The sequence below is a fragment of the Carcharodon carcharias genome, chromosome 3, assembly GCF_017639515.1.
Source record: "Carcharodon carcharias isolate sCarCar2 chromosome 3, sCarCar2.pri, whole genome shotgun sequence".
Classification (NCBI taxonomy): Eukaryota; Metazoa; Chordata; class Chondrichthyes; order Lamniformes; family Lamnidae; genus Carcharodon; species Carcharodon carcharias.
In genome coordinates, this window is record NC_054469.1 from 195140353 (window position 1) to 195163931 (window position 23579).

Below are 23579 nucleotides of genomic sequence, written 5' to 3' on the forward strand. Positions count from 1 at the left end.
ATCTATAACTTCATGCAACTCTCATGCCAACAATCATCAATACCTAGATTGTCTTGATCACTGCTTGATCTCTCAACCACCACCTATCCTCTAACTATTCTGATAAATATGACCGCCAAGCACACTTTGAAACCTGAAGTGTTTAATTTTCTTTTATGTACTCTTAAGGACATCAATAACAGGATACAACCAGAGAGGAGGATGATGCCTCATGAAAATTGATCCTAAAAGGTCACTTAAGGGCAGACAAAGAACTGGGGGAAAGCTACAGGGAATAGATTTCCTGCAGGTCAACACATGCTCCAGTCACACTAGCTCAGCAAGTAATAGGAGCACAAGGAATAAAGCCATTCACCACTTCAAGCCTGCTCTGCCAGTCAGATCATGACTGATCTGCACCTGACACAAGGAGCAGGAACTCAGCGAGACCAGAGCGGATAAAAGTGCCGCAGCAGAGCAAGTCCAAGACCAGGAGTAGGAACTCAGCAAATAAAAGAATTCCTTGGAGTGACCCTTGACAGCTCCCTAACATACCATCACCACCTCCAAAAGACCACCAATCACTTACCTGTTTCCCTGTGATGTCACACTCTGATGTATATTTTTTGAATACAGTCTGCCTGTTCCCAGCATAACTCTTATTATAATAAAATAAAAGCAAAAAACTGCAGATGCTGGAAATCCAAAACAAACACCTTTGGTCCGTCCGCAAGCATGACCTCCCTGTCGCTTGCCATTTCAACACTCCACCCTGCTCTCATGTCCACGTCTGTCCTTGGCCTGCTGCATTGTTCCAGAGAAGCTCAACGCAAACTGGAGGAACAGCACCTCATCTTCCACCTAGGCACTTTACAGCCTTCTGACTGAATATTGAGTTCAACAATTTTAGATCATGAACTCTCTCCTCCATCCCCATCCCCTTTTCCAATCCCCCTATTTTCCAATAATTTATATAGATTTTTCTTTTCCCACCTGTTTCCATTATTTTTAAATGTATTTCCATCCATTGTTTTATCTTTGCCTTTTAGCCTATTTGGATCCCTTCCCCCCACTCCACCCCCGCTAGGGCTATCTGTACCTTTATTATCACATTCCTTAGGTAGTATCACCAGCTTCAACATCTCTTTGTCCTTTTGTCTATGACATCTTTTGGTTATCTCCACCTATCACTGGCCCTCTATCCGGCTCTACTTGTCCCACACCACCACCACCACCCCGTGTTCCTCTCCGCAGATGCTGTCAGACCTGTTGAGTTTTTCCAGGTATTTTTGTTTTTGTTTTGGATTTCCAGCATCCACAGTTTTTTGCTTTTATTTTATTATAATAAAAGAGTTAGACTGGGAACAGGCAAACCGTATTCAAAAAATATACGTGAGACTGTGACGCCACAGGGAAATAGGTAAGTGATTGGTGGCCTTTTGGAGGTAGTGATGGTATGTTAGGGAGCGGTCAAGGGTCACTCCAAGGTAGGTGGAGTTGGGCCATGCCGTACCTTTTCTCCAGCAGGTGACACTTTAGCGTGTTGTGTGCCTTACAATTTTTAAGGTAGAATGTAGGGATGATAGACATGGCTGGGTTTGATTGCATGCAGTTTCCACTTGTAGAAATATTGTCATTTTTTGACAGGTCAGATTTTAGTGTAGCTTTCATATCACAGAAAGATTTTGCCCAAGTTGTCAATTCAATATCATCGGCATAAATTAATATTTGTGATGTGGTGGGCATGTCACTTATGTAGATGTTAAAGCGTCAGTGCCAGGGCACTGCTCTGTTGGAGACTGTTGTTGAGTGTTCTCGGAGGGCTGGACTTTGCCTCATGAGTAGACCTTAATCCTTCTGTTGCACAGATATGTCCACAGCACCCGAAGTAGTTTGACACATGGCAGCAGCGTAACTCAAAGTTTAGTGTGGGAGAAATGGGTTTAAATTCATGGGCATTGGAGTAGATGATGACAGCCTTCTTGTGGTCTATCCTGTCGAGCGGATTCTTGAACTCTCGAATCTGTAACTAATGTTAACGAAACGACGACCAAATCCCACTTACAGGTCTCCCAGTCAAGGGAGCAGAAATAAAAATCGAAACCATCACATCAAAGACATAAAGCATATAACTAAATTTAGTAAATTAAAGAAAGCTATTACCCAGATTAAAAACTACAAATAGACAATTGACTGATATGTCAAAACTTGAAAACCTAATTGTCACAACTTGAACTATTAATCATTCGTTTCATCCACTGGTATAACGCCTTGGATTGTGTTTTTAAAAAGCAAAGAAACAGTTAGAATTGCAAAGACACTATTTTAAAATGGCTGCAGAAGTCACCTGATCTACAACTTGGCCAAGCTTGGAAGCCTCTGAATGTGGATTTGCCAGGGGATGTGTCTGGGCATTCCCCTGACGGGCTTCACACCTGCCATTGTCTGAATTCTCTACAAAACATAAGGACGATGGGCCACTAGGCTTTCTGATCCCAGAAACTACCAGGAACAATGAGGGACTAAGAAAACTCATTATACAAGGAGGGTGCTAAGGACCCATCCATTTCGATGGCATCTTGATAGCTTTAACAATGGAAGATCAAAGCTCCTTCATTAATATGGATTGCCCTCCATTGTGTACCAATAGCAGCTGTCACATCACCGAAAACTCACGTGTGAAAAGCTGTGATTATAAGCTTGTGCTTTTGTGACATGCAGGAGAAGCACAAGTCTAGAGAAGAAACAGCTGAAGGCAGCAATAACGCTGTGTGCCTCTCTCTTTCAACTAAAGTGAATTCTGCCTGCTTATATCATACTGGGAACAAGAGACAGAAATTCTGGAAACTTAAAAATTCCAGCATCTCCAGGGGCAAAAAAAAACAAGGGCCACTGTTTAAAGAACTGCCAAGAACAACAGCAAAGGAATCTGAACTCTATTTATTTACCTTTGATCATTGAATCTTAATTCAGCCAAAAGTTAACCTCCTCTACTTCATAACTTATAATTTTGCATGACTCAAGAAAGTCTGTCGGACCGAGTTCTTTGCAATCAGCACATAATCTGTTAAGTACATACACTGAATTGGCACATTCATCTTTATAAATTTCAAACAACATTGTTACAATCAATTGAGGAGTGGGGGGAAAATGGGGAGTCCTTGCACCCCATCCTCACTTGGTTGTAGACAATAGAGATGGCAGGGTAAGTAATGTGTTGCAGCTACAATATATGGAGGGCAGTGGACAGCAACCACAACTGCAGTGTCTGCAGCTCAAGGAACATTTGCTGAGAGTTGAATAGCTGGAATCGAGCTTCGGACAATGTGGTGCATCAGGGAGGAAGAAAGTTACCTGGATGCTTTGTTCCAGGAGGCAGTCGCACTTGTTAAGGTTAAGTACTTCAGATTTAGTCTGTGGCCAGGGACAGGAGGATGCAACTATGAGTGAGGTGAGTTTGGGGATGTAGAAGGTAGCACAGGACGAGCCTCAGCCCTTGCACATGTCCAACAGGTACGAGGATCTTGCATGTTTTATGCACATGAGCAGGGGCTGCAGGAACCAAACTGACCGCAGCCCTGAGATACAGGGGGCCATTCAAGTTGGGTGGCAGGGGTGGAGTGGAGGGATAAAAAGGAATGTAGTAGTATGGGAAGCATAGGTCAGGGGATAGATACTGTTCTCTGCAGTCAACAGCATGAGTCCCGAAGTCTGCATTGCCTGTCCAGTGCTGGGGCTTAGGATATCTCTGGTCTTGAGAGAAACTTGGGAGTGGAGGGGAAGGATCCAGTTGTTGGAGTCCTCGTAGGTACCAGCAACTTAGGTAGGATTAAGAAAGAGATTCTGCTGAGAGAGCATGAGCAACTAGGAGACAAATTAAAATGCAGAACCACAAAGGTAATCTGGGTCACCTCTGGTCACCTGAGCCACAAGAATATTAGCGTAGGGCAAATAAGGTCAGAGAGTGGCTCAAAGATTGGTATGGAAGAAATAGATTTCGATTCACTGGGTACGGGCACCAGTAGTAGGGAAGTAGAAGGGAGCTGTTTCGTTAGGGGGAGTTTCATTTGAAACCTGCTGGGACCAGTGTCCTGGTGAATCGAATGACTAGGGCTGTAGGGAGGGCTTTAAACTAAATAGTAAGGGGTGAGGGTTCAGGTGAGGAAAATTTAGAAAGTTAAAGAGGAAGGCAAAGGTAACAGTTAAGGGTAATGAGTAATAATAACCAGAGTGTGACAGGCAAGGACAGGGCAAATAAATATAAGAGTGCATCAGCAAATAGGATCAGAATAGTGAAAAATGGTAAAAAGGACAGAATTAAAGGCTCTTTTATCCAAATGCATGCAGAATTCATAAAGGTTGATTAATTGACAGCACAAATAGAAACAAATGGGTATGATCTGATAACCATAACAGAGGTGGTTGCAAGGTTCAAACAGACAGATTTTTGAACTACAGGGGAGTCAAGTGTTTCAGGAAAAGACAGGGAAGGGAGTTGAGGCCAAGATCAGATCAGGCATGATCTTACTGAATGGCAGAGCAGGCTCCAGGAGCCAAATAGTCTACTCCTGCTCCTATTTATGTTTCCCATTCACCCACCTTTGCTCCATATCCCCTGATAGATTTTTCATTAGGTAAAGGTGTCAATTTCAGTCTTTAAAGTTTCAACTGCTCCAGTATCTACAGCCTTTTGCAGGTACAGGATTTCAGATTTCAACTGCCCTGTGTGAAGAAGTGTATCCTGATTTGTTCCCGATGGCCTTGCTCTAATTTTATTATGCTACTCATTTGAGATTCCTCCAGCGGAAATAGTAAATAGTTGCTCTGCAACTACTGTATTGAATTCTTTTATTTCATTTAAACACCTCACTCAAAGCATCTCTCAATGTTTATGCAACCTATCCTCATATTTCAACCCTCTAATCCCTGAATGAATCTGCATTGCATCCCCTCCAAGGGGAATAAATCCTTCCAGAGATGCGATGCCAAAACTGAAAGCAGTATTCCAGATGGGTTTTAAATCTCTGTACAACTGAAGGTACACTTCCTTACTTTCGTGTTCGAGCTCCCTTGAGACAAAGGACAACGTTCCATTAGTCATTTTGATTTATTAGTGCACCCATCTAATTTTTAATGTGTACATGAGCACCCCGACCTCTTTGTGCCTCCCCAGTTCCTGAAGGTTTCTGCTGGTTGGCTTTGTGTTTAAAAGTATTGCACCATGTCCCTGCCCCTAGTGTGCATGAACCTTAGTTGCTGAAAAATGGTGCCAGCCTTTTGGACCAATGCAGAATCTTCAGGCACAGTTGTAGCAGTTTACCACTTAAAGATTTAATAAAGGTGTCAGCCTTAGGTGAGAATGCTACCACCAAGCTGAGTCAGAAAATAATGAGCTCAAGTCCCACTCCAGAGCCCTAAACACATAATATAAGCTGGCACTTCAGTGCAGTACTGACGGAGTGCTGCACTGCTAGAGGTGCCATCTTTCTGATGCAACATTAAACGAAATCTCTTCTCAGTTGAACATACAAAATCCTACTGCACTATTCAAAGAAGACTACATCTCCCAATGTCCTGGCCACAACATTTACCCTCAACCAACACCCAAATCAAATAATATTGTCATTTATCTCATTACAATTTGCAGGACCTTGCTGTGTTGCCACGTATCCTATACTGCAACAAGCATAATGCTTCAAAATCATGGCTTTAGAATGTGCTATGTTCATGAAAGGTAGATGTTGCATAAATGCAAGCTCTTTAAGTATAGATATCCAACATATCCAATTGATACAACTCTGGTGATAGTGCCTCGGTCAACATCTTGTAGAAAGGTGATCAACAGCCCAGCCCCTGGATGGTGATGGGCTAAGCTGAGTTGAAGAGTTCAACAGGCACGAGAAATGTTCAAATCCAGTGGCTCTCAACAAAAAGTAGTTAAGTTTCTCTGCAGCATACTAAAGAGGACTAAGAGCTTCATTGGCTAGAAACAGGCATTTTTGAGTGCTGCATTTATTGGCAAGCCTAAGTCTGTTTAGGACTGTTACTCCTCCAGCCCTCTAAATTAACTTATTTCCTTTGGCAGGTAAATCTTTGCACTCAGGGTGACAGGACTTGAGCATATCAACACTGGGGCCAAGGTGCAGTAAAGCCACAAGAATCAATGCTTAGGCGTCAGCTATTTACTATCTCCATCTAAACAGACATCGGACATTTAACCCTCTCTGGAGCCCACACAAGGAATAGACATCCTTTGTCAAAGACAAAGTGGTGAGGCAGAAGTCATGTGACGTGAACCTCTAGCTGGTGGAACCAATTATATTACCTTGCTGTATTGCAAACTCAGTCTGCTATTTTACCATCTAACCAGCAGCAGCACAGAAAAGGGACTCTGCCCAGACTGATTACCTGGCCCCATCTACACTGCTTCTGCTAGAACTCTGTATCGTTGCCTGCAAGACTGATTCATCCCTGCATGCCTCTCTCATTGTGTGAAGTCAACTCCACTGGAAAAGTGAATTTTACAGCATCGATTTCAGCCTGTGGGTTTCTGTGAAGGAATGCCTCGTCGGACTTTGATTCTGGACGCTGGAACCCACGTGAAACAATAATTCTTACCTGTGGTCTTTGCCCTGTAAATCTTTATTTTCTCTATCCCCTTTTTACTATGAGTGCACAGGAGGTATTGTAGCGACCTCACCTGTCACCCGCCCCTCCAAACACACAATTTGAGCATGTGCAAATAAACTAACCCTTTAAGTTCATCCCATCTCGAGTTTGCTGTGGAGTTATCAATAGAAACATTGGGTCACACCAAAACTTAAGGGTTGGGAAATACACGACCGCTTATAAAGGAGGAAGCAACTCAAAACACCTTTCTGTTTGCGGATGGGTGGCAAGAGGAGAGATCAGGGCTGTTTAAATTAAACCCCCTCCTGTCCGTAACATGCATGTACTGCAAGCAACTAAGGCACATGGTATATTAGCCTTTATTGTAAGGGGGTTGGGCTATAAAAAAGGTGTTGTCTTCTGAAGAGACATAGGGTAGAATGGGCCTATAATCTCTGGAGTTTAGAAGAATGTGGGGCAATCTCTGCAAAATGTATAAAATTCTTAAAGGGTTTTGACAGGGTAGATGCCGAGAGGCTGGAAAGTCTAGATCTAGGGATCATAGTCTCAGGGTGGGTAGCCAACCATTCAGGACTGGGATGAGGAGAAATTTCTTCATTTAGAGGGTTGTGAATTTTTGGAATTCTCCAACTTAAGAGGGTGTTAGGTGTTCAGTTGAATATATTCAAAATAGATTGATGGATCTAAAGGACTAAGGGAATAGAGGGATATGGGAATAGAGCAGGAAAGTAAAGTTGAGACAGAAGATCAGCAAAGTTCTAAGTGAATTGCGGAGAAGGCTTGAGGAGCCGACTCCTGCTCCTCTATCTTATGTTTTTACGCTCACCCAACTGTAGGGAAAGCCTTCCTCAATATACTGTGTGCAAAATCAGATAATTTAATTAACCATAGAGCAGAAGAAATCTTCTCCCAAAACACCTTAGTTCCAAACTCAAAAAAGCAACATCTGCTACACCATAATAACTGGTAAATAAGACAATAATATAATTGACATTTCCTTAAAAGGGGCAACAAACACCCCTGTAATTTTCTCAATTGCCTTGTTATTCATGAATAATATGACTCAATATCAGAGTCCCACCCCAGGACTTGTTCTGGTGCGTTCGCAGTGCAGCCAAGCAAGTTGATTGTTAACCTGTAAATCCTTCTGATATGCCTATGGCAGGTAGTAAGAGCGGGGGCGGTTCATGGTTAACTAGAACAGTGTGAAAGCTGCAACACAACAGCCTTTCCACATTAAAAGAGTCCACCCACAAGCTCTTGCCATGGACTCCATGGCAAACACACTCCTCACTTTGAGGGACTGCATGCGAGTGTGCCTAAATATCATTTCCTCCCCTTTTGAAGCTTGATGTTCTGATTTAGGGAGATACTCCACCTAGCGACAGGTAACATTGCTAAAGCTGTTTGCTATTTATCAGATAACAGGTGTTGTTACAATGAGATTAAAAGTATTGTTATGATTTGGGACCATGTCTTCAACATAAGGTAAAATGAAGGAGGTCATGTGACCTGCACTGAAGTCTGCCTGACAGCAAGCTTGGGTGCTTTTATTCTTGGAGATTGAAGGGGGCTCAGATTGTTTTATGAGGAAGGTGCAACAAGGTTTTTCCAAAAGGAGACAATGGCAGTCAAAATATAAGAGAATTGGGGGTCTCAAGGGTAGCTAATTATACCTAAATACAAGGCCAATGTGAGACAGTCTCTATGATTCATCATGCTGGAATACAGGTGGAAGCTCATGCTCAAACTGAAAAGACCAAATCTGTGAGGAGTTAAAACGAAGCTGAAACATTTGCCTAGCTTGCACTAGAGGGAGGATCTCCAGTAAAGGACTGTTCTGGGGTTAAAAGTTAGCAGGTTGAGAAAAGAAAACAACACAGAAAGAAATAAACCCTCAGGAGCTATGAATCATTTTGGATTGATTCTGGGAAAATTGAATGCTGGTTTAAAGGACAGTGTAATGGATACCTGATAGTGGGTTTTTTTCAGTTGTGCTAGAAACAAGATGAGGAGGTATTCCGTTCTGCAGTTTAAAAGTACAAAAAAGTGTTTCATCAAAAGTGCTTTTAATCTGTCTTACAGTAAACGTCTTAAAACATGAAATCTTGCATTGTTCTTTCAGCTATTAACTGGAAGTTTGAATTTCTTTTAAAAAGTTTTCAGTTTCTATAGAGATTGTAACAGAGTTTTTGAGATACAGCCAAAACTATGCTAAGATCTTTACTATTTCCACTACACTTAAGCGATTGGCCAGTTGCAAGTTGTAAGTAAAATAAATCAGTCTGAATGTTTAATTTTTTTTTTGAAGGATTTTGATAAGATGCTCTTGGTAAAGTTACAGCTAATTTTCAGGTCTGCATCAGGACAGTTGGCTTAGCTACTGCAAGTCAGAATTTTATTCATTGGATATTTAATACAGAAAACTGCTGTCTCAAAATTTGAGTTCGAAGTTTATTTATCCAAGAAATAACCTTGGTGATTTTTTTGACATTTGGTGCTCACACCAGTCAGCTGATCCTCCACTGGCCCCAGGGAAATTCAACCAAAATTCAAAACATCTCACGCTGCTTCTTGATACATCATTAAAATGCTTCCCTTTCTGACCTAAGCCACTCTCCCCAAAAGCAATTGAATAAGAGATACATTTAACAAAATGAAAAGCTTCATTCATATAACTACTTTCTGCAGAACTGAAAATATGCCAATGAAACTGACAAATTGTTAGTTACTGAGGCAGACCAAACTATGAATGACATTTATCAAAACAACGTGAAATAAAAATCAGAAATAAGTTGAACTTCAATGCAATGTAGCAGAAAGGCCACTAGGTGGCTTTATGAACAGGCCAATTTTTTCTCCCATTAACCCTCTCAGCTTGTATTTATACAGCACCTTTAACATAGCAAACAAGTGTTAAGGCGCTTCACAGGAACATCATCAAACAAAATTTAACACCAAGCTACATAAGCTTAGGACAGATGACAAGAAGCTAGGTCAAAAGGGTAGGTTTTAAGGAGCATCTTAAAAAGGAGAAAGCTGTAGAGGTGCAAAGAGGTTTAGAGTAGGTATTCCAGAACTTAAGGGCTAGGTAGCTGAAGGCACGACCAATTGTGGACAAGTATTGCAACCTTTAAATTCTCCATTATAGTTGCGATTATAGAACATCAGCAGGAACAAAACTGGAAAGTTCAGTGTAAACTCTCGTGGAACTGTCAATCAATTCAAAATTTGAAATACTTTTAAAAGTTAAAATCACAAACCACTTTGTCCTCATTCAGACAAAGAAATGATACTCAAGTCCACAAAGTTTAGGTCATAGCTCATTTCATACCTGGAATAATTGTGTAGCTGACTGCTCGCTTCTTTAAGTACAGGTAATAGGATTCAATAACTTCCTGCAGGAACACTATATCAGGGTTATACCTTTGAAAAGGAAAGAAAGTTTGTTCATTCTTCATCATCTAAAAACTCTCAGATTTTAATATAAACCCACAAAGAGTTCAAAAACCCTTTGTAGCCCAAATACACTACAAAAAGAACTCACATTTATATGGTACTATAATAACGTAGACTTAGGTAAAAACAAATAATAGCCTGAAGATGTGTGTAAGAGTCCAGGTAATCCATGCTGTTAAAGGTAATAAAAGGTTCAGGTTCAGAAAGAATCTAGGAAATAGCAAAATAACTGAAAATTACAGAAGTGGTAAAAAGCAAGGACTGTAGTAAGTTAAAATGTGTGTTAAAAACATCAGGACATAAGGACATGACAGCGTTTAAGGCCCAATTAAAACTATAATGTCAATTTGTGGAGCACAAGTGAATTAGAAGCACAAATTCAAGGGTATAACAGAGTGGTCATCACTGAGACCTGGTTTCTAATTGGGCATAACTAGAAGATAAATACTCCAGGTCACAAGTTCTTTAGAAAGGACAGAGAAATTAGGAAAGGCAGAGTAGCATTATTGGCAGACACTATTACAGCATTAGGAAGGGAAAACATCAGCAAGGGTAAGCAAGCAGTAGAAACATCATAGGTAGAATTGATTTTGGTGGGACTTTTTTTAATTAACCACCATATAACAGTGTAAAGAAGCCGATGCATTAACACACAGGAGAGAAACTTGCTGAAAAACTGAGAGGGAATGTAGCAACTCAAACTGGGCATCCATGAGATACTGTGGGACATCAGCAACAGTAGAATTGCATTCAATCACAATCTGTAACCTCAGGGCCCAACATATCCCCCACTCTACCATTACCATCAAGCTGAGGGATCAACCCTGGTTCAATGAAAAGTGCAGGAGCAGCACCGGGCATACCTGAAATGAAGTGTTAACCTACACAGGACTACTTGCATGCCAAAGAGCGGAAGCAACATGTGATAGACAGAGCCAAGCGATCTCACAACCGACTTATCAGATCAAAGCTCTGCAGTCCTGCCACATCAGTCATAAATGGTGATGGACAATTAAAAAATTAACTGGAGGAGGAAGTTCCACAAATATCGCTGCCGCCAAAGAAAAAGGAACCCAGCACATTAGCGCACAAGACAAGGCTGAAGCATTTGCAACTATCTTCAGCCAGAAGTGCCAAGTGGATGATCCATCTCAACCTCCTCCTGAGGTCCCCAGCATCATAGATGTCACAGATGATCAGAGTCTTCAGCCAATTCGATTCGCTCCACGTGATAAAGAAATGGCACTGGAAACTGTAAAGGCTATGGGCCCTGACAACATTCTGACAATGGTACTGAAGATATGTGCTCCAGAACTAGCTACACCCCTAGCCAAGTGCAGCTACAACACTGGAATCTACCTGGCAATGTGGAAAATTGGCCAGGTATGTTCTGTCCACAAAGAAAAGCAGGACAAATCCAACCCAGCCAATAACCGCCCCAACAGTCTACTCTTGATCAAAGTAATGGAAGGAGTTGCCAACAGAGCTATCAAATGGCACACTCAACAATAACCTGCTCACTGATGCTCAGTTTGCACTCAGCCAGGGCCAGGTAGCTCCTGACCTCATTACAGCCTTGGTCAAAATATGGACAAGAGTTGAACTCAAAATGTGAAGTGAGAGTGACTGCCCTTGGCATCAAGGCAGTATTTGACAAAGTGTGGCATTAAGGAGTGTTAGCAAAACAGAACTTAATGGGAGTCAGGGGGAAAAATCACCACTGGTTGGAGTCAGGAGAAAGATGGTTGTGGTTGGTGGAGGTCAATCATCTCAGTTCCAGGACATCACTGCAGGAGTTTCTCAGGGTAATGCCCTAAGCCCAACCACCTTCAGCTGCTTCATCAATGACCTTCCTTTCATCATAGGGTCAGAAGTGCAGATGTGTGCTGATGATTGCACAATGTTCAGCACCATTTGTGACTCCTCAGGTACTGAGGAAGTCCATGGCTATATGCAGCAAGGCTTGGGCTGACAAGTGGCAAGTAACATTCATGCCACACAAGTGCCAGGAAATGACCATCTCCAACAACAGAGAATATCTAACCATCTCCCCATGACAGTCAATGGCATCACCATCACTGAATTTCCCCTCTATCAACATCCTGGGGCTTACCATTGACCAGAAACTGAACTAGACCATATAAATAACATGGGTACAAAAGAAGCTCCGAGGCTGGAAATTCTGTGGTAAGTAACTCACTCCCTGACCACCACCCTGCCCCCCACGAGCCTGCCCACCATCTACAAGGTGCAAGTTGGCAGATGATGGAATACACTCCACTTGCCTGGATGACTGCAGCTCCAACAACACTCGAAGCTGGATACCATCCAGGACAGCAGCCCACTTGATTGGCACCCCACCCACCATCTCAAACATTCACTCCCTCTACCACTAATATAGTGCGCAATCTACAATATGTACTGCAGCAACTCACCAAGGCTCCTTCATCAACACTTTCCAAATCTGTGACTCCTACCATCAGAAAGGACAAGGGCAGCAGATACATGGGAACATCACCTGCAAGCTCCCTTCCAATCCACACACCATCCTGACTCAGAACTATATTGTCATTTCTTCATTGTTGCTGGGTCAAAATCCTGGAACTTCTTTTCTAACAACACTGCAGGTGCACGAACGCCACATAGCCTACAGCATTTCAAGAAGGTGGCTCACCACCGCCTTCACAAGGGCAATTAGGAATGGTCAATGAACATTGCCCTTCCCAGCGATGTGCACAGCCCGTGAAGAAATATTTTTCTTTTAAAAAAGCAATAGGTAAACTAATGACAAAGACGAAAAAGTCTCCAGGACCCGATGATTTCCACCCCAGGGTATTAAAAGAAGTAGGTGAGAAAATTGTTGATGCATTAATCATGATCTTCCAAAAAAATCTTGATTCAGGAATTGTGATCATAGAAGTTAACTAAAAAAATATAAGCCTAACATCAGTTCTGGGGAAATTTACTAGAATGTTATTATGCACAGATTAACAGAGCATTGGACAAATAGGAGTTAATCAGAGAACCAGCACGGATTTGTAAAGGGTACACCATGTCTAATAAATCTAGGTGAATTTTCCTTCACTGTCACTGGGTCAAAATCCTGGAACTCCCTTCCTAACAGCACTGCACCTACACCACATGGACTGCAGCGATTCAAGAATGCAGCTCACCACCACCTTCTCAAGTGCAACTAGGGATGGGCAATAAATGCTGGCCCAGCTAGTGAAGCCCACATCCCATGAATAATAATTTTTTTTTTTTTTTTTAAATTGTAGTTTACAAGAACGATACAAGAAATGCGTGGGTATAGATCTCAGGAAAGGATTGACAGGTTGGGTCGCTATTCTCTTGAAAAAGGTGGCTGAGGGGTGAACTAATAGAGGTCTTTAAAATTATGAGAGATTTCGATACAGTGAATATAAAGATGTTTCCATTTGTGGAGATGAGCATAACTAGAGACCATCGATACACAATAGTCATCAAGAAATCCAATAGGGAATTCAGAAGAAACATATTTACCCAAAGAATGGTGAGAATGTGGAACTCAAAACTACAGGGCGTTGAAGTGAACAGTAGAGATGTATTTGTGGGGAAGGTAGACAAGCATTTTGAGGGACAAGGGAATAGAGCATTACGATAACAGATTAGAGGAGGAAAGATGGGAGGAGATTGGAGTGAAGCATAAATCTTTTGTAATATGTTTATAAGGACTTCAAGAAGGCATTCAAAGTAGGTCCACATTAAAAGACTGTTCACAAAAATGGGAGCACACATGGAATTTGACACAACCAATCAGCTTGGATAGGGATTTGGTTAGGAGGTAGGAGACAGTGTAGGGATAATGGGTATATACTCACAATAGCAGGATGTGACTTGTGGTGTTCCCCTGAGCTACGGCCAAGGGCCTAAAATTTGCACTATTTATAAATAGTTTGGAGAATAGAATAGGGGGCCATATATTTAAGTTTTATGATGACACTAAATTAGGTGACATAGAAACTAGTGTAGATCACAGTACCACAGAATTGTTACAGTGCAAGAGGAGGCCATTCAGTCCATCACGTCTGCACTGGCTCTCTGAATAAGCAATCCACTTAAGTGACATTCTCCCATCTTCTCCTCGTAACCTTGCGCATTCTTCCTTCTCAGACAACAGTCCAGTTCTCTCTTGAATATTTCAACTGAGCCTGCCTCCACCACGCTCTCAGGCAATGCATTCCAGACCTTAACCACTAACTGTGTGAAAAAGATTTTTCTTACATTGCTTTTGCTCCTTTTGCCAATTACTTCAAATCTGTGACCTCTCATTCTCAAAAAGAAAGCTTTTAAAGGGACACAGTTGGATTGAGTGAGTAGACAAAACTATGCCCGATGAAGTTCAACATCAGGAAGTGTAAGGTCACCCACTCTGAACCCAAGAAAGTTAGATTAGCATATTTTTACATGGCGGAAATAGAGAAATATGGATGAGCAGAGAGATTTAGAAGTTCAAGTATAGAAATCACTAAATGCTAATGGGTAAGTCCAATAAGTAATTTAAGAAGCCAATGCAACATTGATATTTAACTCAAGAGGGCCAAAATACGGATAAACATTTGGATTCCATCTAGAGTATTTAATCAGTTTAGTTCTAGGTATTACATCTCAAGGTATTACATTGGCCTTAGAGGATTTGCAGTGGTTTTCTCAGGGGCTATAAGGGTTACATTATGGAGGGCAGGTTGTATAGAGTAGGCTTGTATTCTCTTGAGATTAGTAGATTAAGGGGTGATCTAATTGAGGAGTTTAAAATGATTAAAGGATTCATATGAAAGAGAGAGTCAGGGACTATATCCTCTGCTGAAGGAGTCCAGGACAAGGAAGCGTAACATTCAGATTACAGCTGGGTCATTCAGGGGCAATGTCAGGGAGCACTTCTTCACACAAAGGGAAGTGAGAAGCTAGAACCCTCTCCCCTAGAAAACTGTTGAGGCTAGGTCAATTGAAAATTTCAAAACTGAGATCAATTGATTATTAGGCAAGAGTATGAAGGGTTATGGAACCAAGGCAGGTAGCTGGGGTTAAGATACAGATCAGCCACTATCTAACTGAATTGCAGAACAAGCTTAAGGGACTGAATGGCCTAGTCCTGTTTCTGTGAAGGAAAGGAATGGATGTTGAGCCTTGCAAGAAGGGACTTGAAAATGTGGTTGAGGAAATGAGTTCCAAGGCGGCTTTTAAAAAGGTGGCAAGAGAGGTCAATAGATATTTCAAGAGACAAGAGTTCCAGAGAAACAGAATATTATGGTTAAGAGGTGCAGGTAATGGAATAACCAGGACAAGGCCATACATACGTCTCCAGAGGAAGATTCCACATCAGAGTGGCTTTGATTGCCACAGGCAGAAGCCTGCTGCTGTTGAGACATACAGCCCATTGTTCTCTTCTGGCCAGAGGCAGGCTTACAAAGGTTGACAATTCCAGCCTTAGCAAACACTGAAGAAGGTCCAAGGCCAGAAACATAAGTGGCAAACAAGACTTTCAAGCAACTGTGTATTTGCAAGTTTTGCCATCAATAGATATGGGATGCATTTGGAACACAGGCAGCCCCAAAATTGGAAACAGTCCTGTAATATTATGCATGACCTTGTCTAATCCCCTCTCTGATTTGTATGGCAGTAATTCTATCTGTAGGACTAGCAACATATTATACCATGAAACATTAATAATTAAGCTAATCTAGCAATCCTTTGTATCTTGTAATATCCAGTGTATGAATCACACCTTTCATACAGGTTTCTGTAACTTGTGACCCCTATCTGTTACTTGGCATAAAAGTTGCACTATTTTTGTTAATGTTCAGCAACAGTTAAAAAAGGACAAGTGCAATACACAGGGTGTACCATTAAAATGTCCTGACTAATATCAATCCCGCAGACGACACCAGGAAAAGAAAATTATCTGGTCATTATCACATTGCTGCTTGTGGAACTTTGCCATGCATAAATAACAATGGGGCATAAACTTTGACAAATTTCATCATCATGGAGGCCTGCCAGTCAGAACTCCCTTTGCATCTGGGACTTTCAAAAGCATTAAAGTATTATCAACAACATCAGTAACAACAAATTTCATGTTAATCAAATTCCACGGTAGGCCTGAATGTCAGACTGGTAGGCATGTTCTGAACTGCTTAAAATGTTTCTGGAGGCTGAGCACAGAAACAAAAGAATGAAGAGATGGAGGCTGCATTAGAATACTACAATGTGCATAGGTTAAGGGTCTGATGTAACAACTCTCTCAACAGATAGTCATTGTGAATTTGCAATCCCAACATAAATTCACCTTTTCATAGGTGGGCACCATTTACAACCTTTGGGCTACCAAGGGTTTGCACATTCAGTTTGGACAGTTACTTCTGCCACTACAGGACAAATCAGAATTGAGGGGTACAACTATCAGGAAAGACTAAAGAGGCTGGGGCTTTTGTCTCTACAAAAGAGAAGGCTGAGGGGTGACTCTATAGAGATCCTTAAAATTATAAAGGACTTTGACTGGGTAGACATGGACAAGATGTTTGCACTGGAGAGAGTGTCCAAAACTAGGGCCCACAAATATAAATTGCCATAATAAGTCCAGTAAGGAATTCAAGAGAAACTTCTTTACCCAGAGAATTGAAAGAATGAGGAACTTCCCTACCATATGGAATAGTTGAGGCAGTTAGTACAGATGCATTTAAGGGAAACTAGATAAGTATTTAAGAACAAGGGAATAGAAGGACATGTTGATAAAATGAGATGAAATAAGGTGGGAGGAGGCTCATGTGCAGCATAACCAGATTAAAAAAGCTGGGTCAAATAGTGTTTCTATGCTGTAAAATTGAATGCAATTCTATGTAAATCATTAGTTCACTGCATGCTCCTCCTAAACACACACACATAAACAAGACACACACACACAGACCTAAAAAAAACCCACCCAGGTTTGCACAGAGGGTAGATGCGCATGAATTTATTTTCTATGTAAAAGTTACATTGAGTGAAAAGTTGACAGAGGTGGCAGTCATCAGCAACTGTGCTGAAAGGAATGTAAAATGTATATTTATTTTGACAACTTTATAAAAATAAATGACACAAATTACTTTACAAGCCCAACTCTGCTTTATTTGTACTGAAATAATGTTTGTACTCACAGTGCTAGGCAAGAACAAACACCCCGTGCTCTTTCCGGCAAGTTTTCCAAATCAAGTCCATCCACGTTCCAGGTTAACAATGAGATCCGACTTTCATCTATTTCTGGCTGTGCACTCTCTTGCTTACTGGTCTGCACATTGTCAGTGTCTGTCAAATCAATGCTGTATTTAAAAAATGAACAGTAGAAGAAAGTTAATCTGTACTATAACTTAACTACTCTTAAGTTACATGTCAGCCTTCTCTTCCCACTCACATAAGCAGCATCGCCACCCCTGTGCAAAATACATATGAACGTAAGAAATAGGAACAGGAGTAGACCATTTGGCCCCTCCAGCCTGCTCAAGCATTTAGTCAGATCATGGCTGAGCATCTTGTGTTTTGATTTTCACATTCCCATCTGCCCCCCGATAACCTTTGATTCCCTTGCCTAACAAGAATCTATCTACCTCAAAAATATTCAACGACCCCTCCTCCACCATCTTCTGAAGCAGAGAGTTTCAAAGTTGCACAACCGCAGACAAAATTTCCCCTCAGCTCTATCCTAAAATGGCGAACCCTAATTTTAAAACAATGCCCCCTAGTTCTGGGCTCACCCACAAGAGGAAACATCCTTTCAACATCCACCTTGTCAAGGCCGTTCAGGATCTTGAATACTTCAATCAAATCACCCCTCACTCTTCTAAATTCCAGTGGAAACAAGCCCAGTCTGTCCAATGCACAGTCTGTCCAAGTCTTATATACATACTCTTCCCCTTACAGACATAAACCACACTAATGAATCAACAACAATTGCCTGCACTTATATAACATCTTCAACATTGTAATATGTCTCATGTGGGAGTGTAATGAGACACAAACTGATAAACAAGCCAAAGGGGAAAGCTGCCAAAGAGGAAAGCTATCAGGATGAATGATCTAAAGGTTGGTCAAAAAAAATTAGGTTTTAAGAAGGGTCTTAAAGTAGAGAGGTTTCACCCAAACAGTTACATAGCAATAATAGTATGTCTATGTGAAAGATCATTTAAGAATGATAAATAGTAAATTTTAGCAGAGGTTTCTACAAAACACAAATGCCAAGAGCAAAATGCACTGACTCATGTTTGGTCCATTGGAGATATAAAATATCATCCCTGCATGTGAAGCTGGCCATTATTACAACAATACAGAAATGCAGTTTCCCAAATTTTTCAATTTCTGCAAATAACTGTCTTCCTTTTGAATGGTACTTTTGCATGCAAAAGTGTACTGTTCAACACTTAGGAGTATACTTTTTTTCTAGTCATTGTTAGCAAAAAATTAACAGTATAAGACAAGCTTTACATTCACAAGAGATTTTTACTAACATTAATTAAAGCAGAGAGGAAAATATAACCCTCAAATTAGCAAATCTAAAGGTTATTTTTTAGGTTTACAATGAGACACAGAATATGCAAGACAAGCGGTCACTGAGCATACATCTCTCAGGCAGCCCAATAATGCATATGCTGCAAATAAGTTATGATCAGTGGTATGAATGGTTACAACTTGGATGTCACTCTCATCATATGTTTAGCATATAGCACTCCAATTTTGATTAAACAAAAACACAAGAGGTTATCCTCTTTTTCTTCGCCGATGTTGCTATTTATTTTCTTCTTGGTTTGTTTTCACACTGCTTATTCCAGCTTTCACGGCTCCCGTTTCTTTAGTCACTGAGACGAGGTGCAAATCCCCAATGCCTTCATAAATTTTTTTTGTCTTCCTCCACTAACACATCCATGGGACACCCTTTCAGTAAATTATTTTAGCTACTAGAATTATGCTGTCTGTCTCCATAGGATCTCTCCAGTCTTCAATAAGCAGCAGAGCATCACATCATCAGTTAAGGATTAAACTATTAAGTGAACTAATTTAACAAAAGATAAATAAGCAAATAAACAACAGTAATGCAGTGTCTTCATATTTACATAGAAATCCACCTCACAACACTCTCCAAAAGTAAAAAGGTTGCAATCTGAATGCAATTTTTTTTAAATAACCATTTAACACACTGTTTCTTTTCTTGTATTTCTGAAAATAGTGTTCATCTATATTGCTTGAGAGATCCAAACTGATCTGTGTAAATTTCAACAACTACAGGTCCTGAAAATACTCCCAAGAACTGCTGATGGGACTTCCTAGATTAGTGCAACTTTCCAAAACATTTGAAAAGTGACTGCCACAACAATTAGACAAATCACAGTCAGTTTTTGCTTGAAAATAGCCTGGCTTCCCAATCAAAACTTGCATACAGGTAAATTAAGCTAACACAGTCATTTTTTTTCTTTACAGAACTATAATCTTAGGGCAAATTTCTTACTGTAGTCAATTATTTAAAAATCAAGGATATTTCAGAGATGTGCAAAGGGATGTCGCCTGAGTGTATATATTTACACACACACACAAACTTTATAATACATATATTTGCATGATAAGGTTCATATTTTTCTTATAAGTTACACTCTCCCAAAGAATAGTTAAGTTGCGATGGCCAAAATAAATGGGGTATTGCATACCATCCCTGGAAGTCTGTTCTTTCAACCAACTGCGAGGTAGATTCCATTGCAGAAGATGATGGCTCAACATATGTTTCAAAATAGGAGTTGAGAGCTCTCTGCAAATAATCATAGCAAACAAAAAATCAATCCAAAATAATCTTCAGTCATTTTTTTTTAAACAAACACACTGATGCTGTTCAACTATGAAAGTGCCACAGTCTGCAACTATGCTTTTATGAGCAGCCATCATCTTACAATAGCTGATCTAGTTTTTGTACCCTTCCCCATCCTCAGGCTATTCTCTCGTATTCTATGATAATTAATGAAATTTAAACCTCACTGTAATGAGATTGATTATGAACAGAAAACTTAATCAGTAATGCCCCCAGATATAACTACTTATGGGATAGGTAGCTGGGTGGGAGCTTATAAATGGAAAGAAAACACAACTTGCAGAAAGGAAAGATCCTATCAAGATACTTAAAACTTTTTTCCTTAGCTTCTCAAGTCCTAATATAGTACTGTTGCAGTTAACATAGACGGAGACATTTAAAAAAAAATAGCTACAGAATACCATGCCTGAAGTATCACAATCATTTCTAAAATCTCTTTGGCAAAAATATTGAAACAGTAAGAAAATATGATAAAGGCCCAAGTAAAGATAGATTGGGATTTACATAGCTTCTTTCATGATATCTAGACATCCCAAAGTACTTTAAAGCTAATTAAGTACTTATGAAAAATAATCACTGTGGTAATGTAGGAAATATAGCTAACACTCTGCAAATGTTGAATACCTGCTTGCACTGACCCTGCACTTCATTGCGATTATCAATGCACCACTGAATTGCAGTACAAATTTTCCTCAAATTACCAAGTTAACCTTTTCCAAGATAGCTACAAAGTGGTGGTTTTTGCTCTAGTTCATTAGTGTATCTGCTCCAGACCAACATGCTGAGTTGATGTAATATCCCAGAAGTTAACCCATCAGAAAAGGTAAAACTTGATGAAAAGTATTGTAAGAAATTACTATCCAAAAATCTTATCAAATCTTAAGAAATTAATTTATCATAGAAATAGTTCTCTCTATTAAAAAAGATTGTATTTCAGGCAGCTGGTATGATAGACATAGGAGAGCATAGACCTGTTACCTCTACCAAGGGTAGGACCCTACCAGAGGCTCTGGTAGGTCTATAGCCTGATAAATTGGGATCTCATGACCTATATCTAAACCAACCGTTGAGTAAAAGTTAACAGGATGTCCTAGCAAGTGATAAGCCACACGATGGCTTCATGGGCTTCAGACAGAAATAGGAGGGATCTACCTTGAGCATCTGTCCTTTGCTAATAAGTGATTGGCATGAAACACCCACCAGCCCTCTCAAAATAATGTACATAAACAGGCTCTTGGTAGGGAAAAAATATAACTTCAGGCAAATTAGAGCTTTTTGTGCTGGGTCCAGCCTAATACCTTGCTTGGTTAGTTCAAGACAACTGAGAGCAGGGGATACCGTCACCTCCAGCTATGTAGGTCAGCATCATGCTCCTTCATCTGTCCGTTCATCCAACCCGGGCCAGCATTCTCACCTGCTTTGGGTCGTATGTATTTTCTACTTATTTAGCTTATGTATCTAAACTTGTTTTTTTTAATAAATTGTTTTAAAACCACCCATGACTTCAACCTCCTTTTGGGGTAATCTGTGACTCCTGGACCAAATCTTACAGTGGTGTCAAAAGTAGGATTCAGTGGTTAGGATCATAGACTTGGGTTACAAGAAGCAACTGTCTTGGTTAAACATATGTCAGCGCTGTTGAGACTAGCAGAAAGCCTCAGGAGAGTTTCAGTTAGGTAAAGATAGGGATTACAATTGCATTCTCAGCAGACTTTCTGAGATGTCCAGAAATGCTAGCTAGAGCTAAAAACAAAAGGGGCCAAGATGGCATAGTTGGCACACGTGTATGCCTTACAGTTCAAAAACAAAGATTTAAAGGAACAGGTAGGTAAGTTCAAAAAGAAAGCAATGGCTGGCAGGAGAGCATTGCTGTTCTGCAGAATTACACTGGGAACAGGGAGAACACGAAAGAACACATCATACAACAAAAAAAATAAACAAATACTGGTACAAAATAGAGTTACAAACAGAAAAATACCAGACTAGGTGAGGATTTAGAAGATGCAAGGGAGGGGTGATGGTTAAGGAAGTTAGTGCCACTGAAGCAGACCACAGTTAAGTAAAATCCAAACAACTTCAGACACAAATTGGCCAATAGCAGGCAGTAGTGGCTTCTGTCTCCAATAGAGCAGGTAACACTGGTCCTTGTTGGGGCAAAGTAGTTGAGAATCTCGCCCCCTCTGCTCCACATCTCCCATACACGACAGGAAAATAACAATTGGTTTGGCCACCCAAGCAGGCCTAAGGAATGGCCTAGGCCCAAGACTAAAGGAAATAAAAGGGGATAGTGAACAACCATTCACATCCACTAGGGACCAGAGAAAGGTCACCACCATCACAATTGCACGTTGGTCCCTTCCCTCCATTGATGGTTAGGCTCTGAAGGAGTAGTTAGGGACAATGGTGGAAATGGACATTGACTCCCTTTTCATTGCACCAAAGTGGGAGATTTTTACGGTCACCTATCGGGAGTTAGCAAAGGATAACCTTAAATAGGTTGCTCTAACCATTTGCTCCCCAGAGTTAATATGAGAAACAGATTAAAACACTGACCAATGACACATTAGGGGTGCTGGAGGCCAGCCTGTGGAAAGCACGAGGGGGAAGGGAACATTGACTTTCACGAAAAAGCAAGCAGGACTCTACCAAAATCCCAAGTATGTTCACAGATTCACTGGTAAACACCTTGGAGCCAACCAGCCAAGCTCCATTAATAATTTCCACGGCCTCTATCCCCTCCAGCTGCTGCGTGACAGGGTTGGGATTCATCTGTAGAGGAAAAGAGGGAAAATGGTGTTCCGAGGGTGCTGTTTTAGTATTATAACCTCCCAGTGCTATGGATTTATGACTGGGTGAAGATTTGGTGAAGGTCACCATTTTGATTCTGAGTTTCAAAAGCCTTTTTTTGAATGGCTCCCAGCCATAAAGCCATAGCACTGGGAGGATATAATACTAAAACAGCACCCTCGGAACACCACTTTCCCTCTTTTCCTCTACAGATGAATCCCAACCCTGTCACGCAGCAGCTGGAGAGGATAGAGGCCGTGGAAATTAGTAATGGAGCTCGGCTGGTTGCTGCAATCTATCAGATACCCAGATAAACATACAAAGATAAAGGCAAAATACTGCGGTTGCTGGAAATCTGAAACAAAAACAAAAAATGTTGGAAAAACTCAGCAGGTCTGACAGCATCTGTGGAGAGAAAGACAGAGTTAATGTTTCAAGTCAGTGTGACTCTTCTTCAGAGCTAAAGGGAAATAGAAATGTGGTGAAATGCATACTGTTTAAGGGGGGTGGAACGGGGAAGCTGGATAGAAGGCCAGCAAAAGGTGGAGACAAAGGAGAAATTGCAAAAGGTGTCATAAACAAAAGGTCAAAGAGTTGTTAATAGTGGTGGTACTGGCTAAAGGAGGCGCTAATGGGGGTAGTAAGAGTAGAAAGCAGAATGTGATAATGGCCGGACTAGGGTAAGCACTCTGGAAAGTGACAGATGGCCCTAATGGGGGTGGGGGGGGGGTGATGGAGGTGGTAAAAAAGATCAAAAATAGGCTAAAAGCTCAGGATTAAACAATGAATATAAATGGAAATAATTTTTTAAATAACAATAATGAAAATAAGTGGAAAAAATAAAACTTGAAAAATAAAAATG

General features: G+C 40.8%; 1 protein-coding gene across 1 annotated transcript in view; it reads right to left on the reverse strand.

Moving 5' to 3' along the window:
• Positions 1 to 23579, reverse strand: part of tdp2b (tyrosyl-DNA phosphodiesterase 2b) — a 36850-nt gene that overhangs the window by 11236 nt on the left and 2035 nt on the right. Inside the window, exons 2-4 of the mRNA XM_041183282.1 lie at positions 19776 to 19873; positions 17241 to 17402; positions 9944 to 10035 (exon numbers count right to left, since the gene is read on the reverse strand). Of these exons, the coding sequence (XP_041039216.1) occupies positions 9944 to 10035; positions 17241 to 17402; positions 19776 to 19873 (352 nt within the window). The remainder of the gene's footprint in view (positions 1 to 9943; positions 10036 to 17240; positions 17403 to 19775; positions 19874 to 23579) is intronic.